Source organism: Penaeus japonicus, unplaced genomic scaffold (assembly GCF_977035675.1).
Source record: "Penaeus japonicus unplaced genomic scaffold, GWHDUDI00000001_assembly GWHDUDI00000009, whole genome shotgun sequence".
Taxonomy (NCBI): Eukaryota; Metazoa; Arthropoda; class Malacostraca; order Decapoda; family Penaeidae; genus Penaeus; species Penaeus japonicus.
The window spans coordinates 38,004,377-38,013,889 of record NW_028234411.1 but is presented as its reverse complement, the minus strand read 5'-3'; the positions used below and the strand labels follow the sequence as shown (position 1 = coordinate 38,013,889).

At 42.1% G+C, this 9,513-nt stretch overlaps 1 protein-coding gene across 1 annotated transcript in view; it reads left to right on the top strand.

Moving 5' to 3' along the window:
* LOC122248286 (uncharacterized) overlaps positions 1-9,002 on the top strand; it is a 17,724-nt gene extending 8,722 nt beyond the window's left edge. The window contains 6 exon segments of the mRNA XM_086540067.1: positions 230-628; positions 1,245-1,481; positions 1,695-1,956; positions 2,090-2,322; positions 3,526-3,807; positions 5,511-9,002. Of these exon segments, the coding sequence (XP_086396193.1) occupies positions 230-628; positions 1,245-1,481; positions 1,695-1,956; positions 2,090-2,322; positions 3,526-3,807; positions 5,511-7,805 (3,708 nt within the window). The 3' untranslated portion in view covers positions 7,806-9,002.
* Positions 9,003-9,513: the final 511 nt, after the last annotated feature.

Here is a 9,513-nt window from a genome sequence, read left to right as displayed (position 1 = left end):
AGAGAGAGAGAGAGAGAGAGAGAGAGAGAGAGAGAGAGAGAGAGAGAGAGAGAGAGAGAGAGAGAGAGAGAGAGAGAGAGAGAGAGAGGGGAAGAGGGAGTAAGAACAATAGAGAAAGAGAGAGAGAGAGAGAGGGAGAGCGATATAGAGAGAGAAAGATGAAGAAAAATAGAGGCACACACACGAAGAAACATACCGCATTCATAATTTCCCTCCTCTTTTCCTCCAGTGTGGCCTGAATGTCTGCGTCAGAGAGAACAATGGCGACAACGCCTTCACTTGGGCCTACCGCAACAGGGACTGGAAGAGCATGGCGCACCTCCTCCACAGATGCGATCGAGAAGCCGTCGCCGACGAACAGCTGATTCAACTTCTCGCGCAGTCGAACGCCGACGAATTCAGATCTCAACTTCGCTCCCACACCTACACCCCGAACGCTCTCACTGGGGGTCTCTTCTCGGCCCTCTTCCTGCAGAACTCCGAGGCTGCGCTGGAACTCCTTCGCTATCAGAGCCACGATCTCCGGAGGCTCTGTGCGGTGGCGGTCGTGGCGGCTATGGATAACCAGTGGGACGTGGTGAAAGGCGTGACGGATATTCTAGAGAAAGGGAAACTCGGGGAACAGCAAGTACGTGTGTTTAGTTGTGCTGTGAGGAAGACCTCTTAATGGTTAGACAGAACCCTTTTGTCATCTATGATGATAGTGATATCAATAATCTTAATGATGGAAGTACTGCATCTTCTACTACTACTGATAATGATAATGATCATGATGATAATAGCAATAATAATGATAATGGTAGTAATGATAATTACAATGATAAATGTAACAAGTGATACAAATGATTGTTCTGATAAAGATAATAGTAGTAGTAATAGTATTAACTATAATAATGAAAATAGTGATAATAGTAATAGTATTAGTAGTAACAATAATGATACTGCTACTACTACTGCTAATTACTGTTATTATATCAGTGATAATGATGAAGATAATGATAAATGATTTGTGCACGTCTTTTGATTAAATAAAAAGAATTAAATCTAAACAAAAGAGATATGATCCAAATGAGAATATGATTAATCACATTAAAGCCTCGACTGTCACCATCGTTCACTTTAATCATCATTAGCATTAACGTTTTTACCATTGCTGCCCATTCTTCACAAACATCTCAACGCCTACACATTAAAATGGAAAGCAGGACTAACATCCTTGCCCCCTATTCCATCGGTGGGAAAAGATGTCCCAACTGAAGGTGGTGCTCTGGGAGGCAGTCCGGGTCAACGAGGAGGCCATGGTGCGGGTGCTGAGTGACCTCCTTGGCGTTGACCCCCGGAAGGCGGTGGCCGGGAGACCCACGACGTCGGAACAGGAGGCCCACACGCGCGGCCACACCGACGTCGTGGCCACCTTCAACAAGAACGCCCCTCCGGCTAAGCTCACGGCCGAGGAGCAGCATATCATGAGGGCAATGAAGGTATTCCGGGGGGCTGTCGGGCATGGGCTTATTGGCTCTTCGAGAACTTTCCGCTTGCTTATTTATATGAATTAAACAGCAACATAAAAAAATCAAGGAAATAGACAGTGCGCTTGAAGAGAGAAACAGATTATTATTGAGAAACTGCGTGGTAGTGCGAAGATTGATATCAAACCCCAAAGTCCCTAATAATTACAAGTCTCCCCTCGACAGCTTCACGGTCAGCGAGTGAAAGAGCTCTTCACGGAAGCGTGGAAAGGCGATACTGAGTACGTGGATAAAATTCTGTCACCGAGGAGTGACGTGAACATTTCCCTCCCTGGCTTTGTGCGTGACATACAGGGCGCCACGCTGCCTCACGTTCTCTTTGCGGGCATGCACATATGCTCGAAGATTCCTGTTTGGGATGATAGGGTGGAAATAGAAAGATTAATTGAGGCACACCGTCTTTACATGAACTCAGTTGACTGCAAAGGTAGAATTACGCTCTCTAGAATCCCAGAACCCCAAATGTGAAATAAGATAAAGATGAAAAATCAACAACGGTAATCATTAAAAGTCTCATGTCAGGACTCATGTCGGTATTTGGTTTGTGATCCTTTTCACAGGACGGACCGCCCTGCACCTCTTGGCCGAGGGCAATTTCTGGTCCAGACGTTACCAAGAGGACACCTCGAGCCAGAGGTCGCTTTCTGATGGCTGGGCAGACAACTCCGACGAGCGGGCGCAGATGGCGGTGGCGCTGGGGGTCGATCCAAGGCTCACGGACCACCTGGGACGACGCCCTCAGGACATCGCCTCGCGCAAGGAACGGCCGGGGCTCGCGAAGGCGCTGGAACAGGTATGCGTGTCTAAAAGTATGACGTTTGTCGAAAGAGATTCCTAACTTGTGAAAAGCTTTTCAAATGTTTTCTCCACGTTGGTAAATAGGAAGGACAATGGTAAGTTCTGTTGCGAACTTTCTTTCATATATTCTCTTAGCTGTATTAGGCGGCCTCTCAGAGGGCATCTTAACTTTAGGAGAAATATATATATATATATATATATATATATATATATATATATATATATATATATATATATATATACATATGTGTGTGTGTATACGTATGTATGTATAAATATATTATATATATATATATATATATATATATATATATATATATATATATGTGTGTGTGTGTGTGTGTGTGTGTGTGTGTGTGTGTGTGTGTGTGTGTGTGTGTGTGTGTGTGTGTGTGTGTGTGTGTGTGTGTGTGTGTGTGTGTGAGTGTGTGTGTGCGCGTGCGCGTGTATATAAATATAACTATGCCAAATTTACCAGTATGATAAATTGGCATGGCAGAACAGGGCAATAACGCAAATAATAATATACCACAACTAAGTACAACACTTCTTGTCGCTCTGATGCTCCCTTCAAGATCTCTCCCTTCTGAGAGAGTGTGAGACTGGTCCTCTGAGCGTTCATCCGAGAGAGACAGCCAAGAGAGCTGATGGCCGCGAGAGATGGCCGCGAGCACGGGCACCATGAACCCTTCCATGGGAGACCTTGCCTCCTTGGAGCCTCGGGAGAGGGTATTCCGGGGTTGGGCGGTCCCCTACTCCCTTCGCGGGCAAACATGGCGTCATGATGTCATGACGCCATGACGCCAACACCGATTACCGCCACCAGCAGCGATGGCCTCACTATTCTCGAGGCCGCGCATCGCACTCCCGACTTGCCTGCGCTTTTCCCCGCTCTTATAAGGGAGGTGAGTCGCCTCGTCCATCACTAACGAAAACAGCATCGGAGAATCTTTGGTCGCAGTTTTCGTGTTTCCGATGTTTTCTTATGGATTTCCGTTACGCCATTCCTCGTCTTGCGTGTGCGCGTGTATACAAATATAATGCCAAAATAATTTACAGGTGAAATAAATGGTATGACAGAACAGGGCAATAACGCATAATAACTAAGGTACAACACACCTTTCTTGCTTTCTGCAATATCTCTCTGATCTCCTCCCCTTGTGGTGTGTGAGAGACTTATGGAGACGGGACACGGAAGAGACGTTCAGAGCGATTGCCAACAGAACATCCTGATGGAGCACGGGCGAGGCACGACCAGACCACCACCATTCTTCTTCGGGAGCGATTGCCTTGGAGCCCCGCGCGATGAAGCGTATTCCGGCCCCTTGCAATCACTCACTCACTCAGGGCACGACGTGTCATGATTTGGCCTGGGCCGGAGAGCATTACCACCGCCACCAGCAGCGATGGCCTCACTATTCTCGAAGCCGCGCACCGCACTCCCGACTTGCCTGCGCTTTTCCCCGCTCTTATAAGGGAGGTGAGTTGCCTCACTAACGAAAACAGCATCGGAGAATCTTTGGTCGCAGTTTTCGTGTTTTGATGTTTTCTTATGGATTTCCGTTACCCTCTTGTGTGCAGAGCAGTACAAACAACAACACAAGTGAATCAGCTGTAGCTTTGTGAGGGTTCCGTGAGCACAATGGACCCCGATAGGCGACTTAGGGCCAAAAGTGGGTCCCGTTTGGTCCCTCCAAATTAAGCAGTTATCCCCTCCCAGATTCGATTAATCGGGTACCGGTGTAGAGGTAGAGGAAGTAACAGGAAAGTTATGGCAAAAGCGACACTTGTAGTAATACCAGCAGTAATACTGCCAATGAAAGTGATAATCGTAGTAAAAAAAAACAAATGTAATTAAACAAAATATATATAATTGATTATAATAATGGAGCAATGGTAAGGCTATCCTATAAACCAAAGTTATTATCTCAAGCAGTTCCGGGATTGATCACTATATATGATATCAGTGAAGCAATACATCAAAATAACATATACACAGCCGTTCCAGCTCCTAATTGTGGCCAGTAACATACAAGAAATAGGGTTAATAGGTCACCTTTATTATAATTTCCGGCTGGGGTACTTCAGGCTGTCTGAGGAAGGGCACTGACCGCACCAAAGTCGGGCTGATACTCTTTATTTTTTCATAATCGAGGGGATTTGCGAACCATGTACTTGGGACATACATTTTGTGGAACAGGGTGAGGATGCGTGGAACAAGGTGAGGATGAGAATGGACAACAAAACAGAGGTTACAGGGTTGGGGTGCAGGTTACATTAGGGGGTTCAGGTCTCATGAACAGAACACAGGTTGCAGGATGAGGGCAGGAGCGAGAGAGGAGAGGAGGATCCCAACCTCACAGCCTGATGTGATTAATTTTTACAGCTTCATCCTAGTTTAAATAACCTTTACATGTCACTTTCCTTCCGTCCTGCGCAGCCAGTGCCCTCCCTCCTCAGAAGAACCCACACGGCACACATCTTATTAGGTAAAGTCCCGATTACCATTATAACCAGACATAACAGCCTGCAGTAGACATAAAAAGTTCTGCAGTCATCGGTTATATCTTCTATTGTGGTATATAAATTATCATTTTCTTTTTCATAGTATTTCCCCACATAATTCTCTCTCACTATTTCACCATATGGAGGAACGGGAATGGTCTCGTGTTAGGTAATACCACATATTTTAATATAATTTCTTTATTGAAGGAATATTAACCTTGTCGATGATATGATCTACGGATTATAATCTGTGATATTGAGAATTCAGCTTTTTTTTTTGCACTATTGGGAAATGAATTCAGCTTTCATTAATTACAGTAATTAATTTCGTGATTAAGAGATTGCTTTCATATGGCACCGGCTCACCATTCAATGTTTCATTTATCTATACTTAGAAGTCTGTATGTAAGTGTGTATCTTTTAAATCCTGTAGCATAACTTGTTATCCATGAAATTTTTTTTCATGTATAATATCTCTAAATGTGATATCTCTAAATCTAGATATTAGAAGAAATTTACACATACCATCTAAAAGTAAATAAAATCAAACCATATTACTATTAGATGTCACAAAAGATACAACTTTTGAAGTTTGCCTTTTATCGTATGAATCTAATCACAAATTTATCTACAAAACACAAAGCAATTTTGAATAATTTAAGATACATTTTCCAACAGGAGTACGTGAGAGGTATAAATGAAGAACTGATCAGCATCAAAGGCGAAGGCGAGGAGGAGGAACTGCTGAGAAGAGGCCTCACTGAACTGCTGAAGGAGGTGCAAATGAGAGGCCATAGGACGTCTTGGCCAAAAGAATGTAGTCTAAAGGATAACTGGACGCTACTAACAACAGCTGCACGTCTTGGCCTTCCTTTGGCCTGTCATTTTCTTGTACGAGGAGGAGCGAGGACCGACTTGATGAGAAATGACAAAAACCATCCGCTGGCGGCTGCTTTAGAAACTTCCCAGCTACAGATGATAGTCACCTTGTGCCGAGACTTGCACATCATGCCATATTGTGTACCCAGACTGCGAGAAGACCACCTCCCTCATGGCCTTCTCACGCATCTCCTGAAGAAAGAGGAGGATGTTCTGTATGAACTGATGCTCAAAGAAAGAAGGAGAGAACCAGTAGTCCAGGAGTTTCTAAGCTACTTGTCGGATCTACAGAGTTCGAGGCAACTGCGTCCTCCCTCCATCTCGGCGATGCGTCTAATCGGGGAACTGGGATTAGTTCACACACTTCATGCTATAAGGAAACGGGTCGAAGTACAATTGGAGATGGAGCTTGAACCGGCGTCGAAGTCACGTCTGATACACATAGCAGCACTAAGAGGTCATAAACCTCTTTTGGAATATTTGATTCGCTTAAATGTAGAGACAGATACAGTTGCAGACGGAGAAATGACGCCTGCACATCTGGCAGCCCTCATGGGCCACTCCGTCTGCCTCACGCACCTCAAGCATTTCTCAACGGTACCTGCCTATTCAGCTGTAAGAATGACACCAGATGATATATGGCAAGCACATAATGACTATATCAAGTCAGTACATCTCAAACTAGTCTCAGATTGGGAGGAAGATATGATCATGAATGAAAGTCGAGCAGAGGTAAGCACCCGGGTGTTGCTGCGTGGCAAGTGTGTGAGGCTTGGTATTACGTCACCTGCAACTCTGCGTCAATGCGCACTAGATAAAAAAGTTGATTTTAAGGATTCAAAATTTAATCACTGCATGAAGAAAACAATAGAAAATGAAATGGAAAGGTTATGTAAAGAAATTGCCAAAGCTGATGGTCGGTACCAAGGTCACATAGCGAACGTTGGATCTGTGGCTGAAGATGTTCGAATGTTACTTCCTGATGAAATGGACTTTAATATTCAACTGGATTCTTACCACGGCTTTGAGGGAGGCAATATCACAACCACTGTTGAACAAAAAGAAAAGAGTCACAACAGACTAGACTGCACAGATGATGATGTGAAAGTACGTGTCCAGTGCAAAGAAGACCCTGACATTTTTAAAGGAAAGAACTTCTTGGAGAATTTTGAAAAGGCTGTAGAGAAGGCACTGCAAGTATTCAAATTTGAAAGTCCAAACTTATCCATAATATATCCAGGGATAGAGATGACGAAAGTGGGCCTTGCACTTTTTATTGCCTGGTGTGAAAAACAAACTGAACCTCTAGTTCTGATGCCCAGCATAGACTTGGTACCAGCCATCCGTGTTCCATGGCCTGAAGGTAATTGTTTCTCACTCCTACCTGAACATATACAGAAAGTAGCAAAGGATGTACCAGTAAGCATTACATGCTGTGGAGATAATGAGTGGAGGTATAGCCTCTCTGAGGTTGAAGCCAGAATTCTTTCCAGTATCACCGACGATCAACGAGTTGTTATCCTGGCATGTAAACTTCTGTGTTCTTTGCTCAAGGCAGATTGGTGGTACCCTAAAAAATATAGGAATCACTACGTAGTATGGGACCATGTTTACCTTAAGTTGAATGTCCCAGTGTCTTACATCATCAAGACGTTATTCATCAAAGAACTATCTTTACAAACCAAAAAGGAGTCCTGGAATGACGAAAACTTCATCAATCGAGTGATGTCCGTATTCCGAGGCATGGTCCTCACCAGCGAAGACGGGGAGGTAATCCGAGCCGACAAGGTGCCTTCTTTTCTCCTCCCCAAATTTGAGTCGCAGAGGTTCGGCGACGGTGCTCCGACCATCATCAAATTTCTGGAGGATTTGGCAACAGGGAAGATTTCCGGCGTGGAGCAGGAAAGTGGCCCACAACACACGCATATTTATGAAAGGGAAGAGTTTGAAGATGAAACAACTGAGGAATATCATGCTAACTCTTTGGAAGAGATGAAGAAAACAAAATATTGTACTGCTGTAGATTATAAAAGCACTAATGACTTAGTCGAAGCTTCTAGTAGTGATGACGAAGATATCGACGTGTTCGACTGAAGAAAGAACTTTAGAAACTGTCCCTATTTCTTATGTTTCTTGTAATTGTCGCTTTTACTACGCCACTGGTACTTGATTATGCGATTATATCTATAATTCCTTGAACAGTTATATGGCCCAGTACTTGGAATAATGGCTTCTCAAATAGAGATATTTCAAAACGCAAACCATGGTTACAATTTTTTTAAAGGTTTACCTTTTGCGAAAGATACTTGTACCTATGTAAATAATAATGATAATTCTGACAACAATAGTAATAATCATTATCATTATTTTGTTTTTGCTTATTTTTATGATCATGATTTTTTTATATTTTATTACTATTTACTTTTCTTTGTACACATATTGCTCTTTGTTGTAGTTGATTAGATGGTTATTAAATGGCAAATATGACCACACACACACACACACACACACACACACACACACACACACACACACACACACACACACACACACACACACACACACACACACATATATACACACGCAGAATTTCCTTCTACGAAACCCATGAACACATGCTGAAGAAGGCACGAGGAACGACCAGTTACATGGAGTGAATGAGAAGGGAACTCGTTCCTCAAACATCAAGGAAAAGAAGCACAGAAGAGAAAAGAAGAAAGAAGGTAACTCTGCTTCATTTAAGATCTATATACATATTAATTAATTATTCATTTAATACTGATGCTAGGTTGACTGGTGAACAGGCTGGTAATAACTGATGATAGGTTGACAGGTTGATGGCGTTTGATGGTGGCCAAATACCATAGTTGAAATCCAACTGTGGTATTTGGCCATATTGTAGTTAACTGATCGTCACCAACGTCTCAGTGCATCTGCGTCTCAATAAAAATGTGTAGATAATAAATATCTACCTTTATGAGACGGAAGGTCGCTAGTGCTAATCATTAAAACGAACATGAATTATAACTGCTTCTGTTTAGTGAAAAGTCACTGGTTGCTACCGATAATCACATGGGATTTCATGATTTACAAACTTAAATTTTAGTGTTCTGTGAATTTAGGAAATTTGTTCGTTGCGTGAATCTTATCTTTTGTAATTATCAAAAGCATTGTTTTAATCAAAGTGAATTCCATAGTATCTCTTTATCAGAATACACACACACACACACACACACACACACACACACACACACACTCACACACACACACACACACACACACACACACACACACATTTAGTGTTAAATATTCAGTTCACATGAAAAAAATAACTTGATCTTGGAACATATTTTCACTACTGAGTTATTTAAAGCATGGAATTTCACGTTTAAAAGTACGATGTTATTTGAGAATACAGCTTGACATGTAAAATTACCAGGTTATGTCATATGAAATACAACTTCACAAGTAAAATCACTAGGTTATGTTATTTGCAAATACAACTTCACATATGAAATTACCATATTATGTTATTTGACACTACAATTTCACATGTAAAATTACTAGGTTATGTTACTTAACAATACAACTTCACATGTAACATTGCCATGTTATGTTATATGACAAAATTTCACTTGTAAAATAACTAAGTTATGCCATATGAAAATACAACTTAACATGTAAAATTATCATTTCATATTATTTGACAATGCAACTTCACATGTAAAATTACCATATTATGTTATATGAAAATAAAACTTCGCATGTTAAATTACCAGCTTATGATATCTGACAATACAAC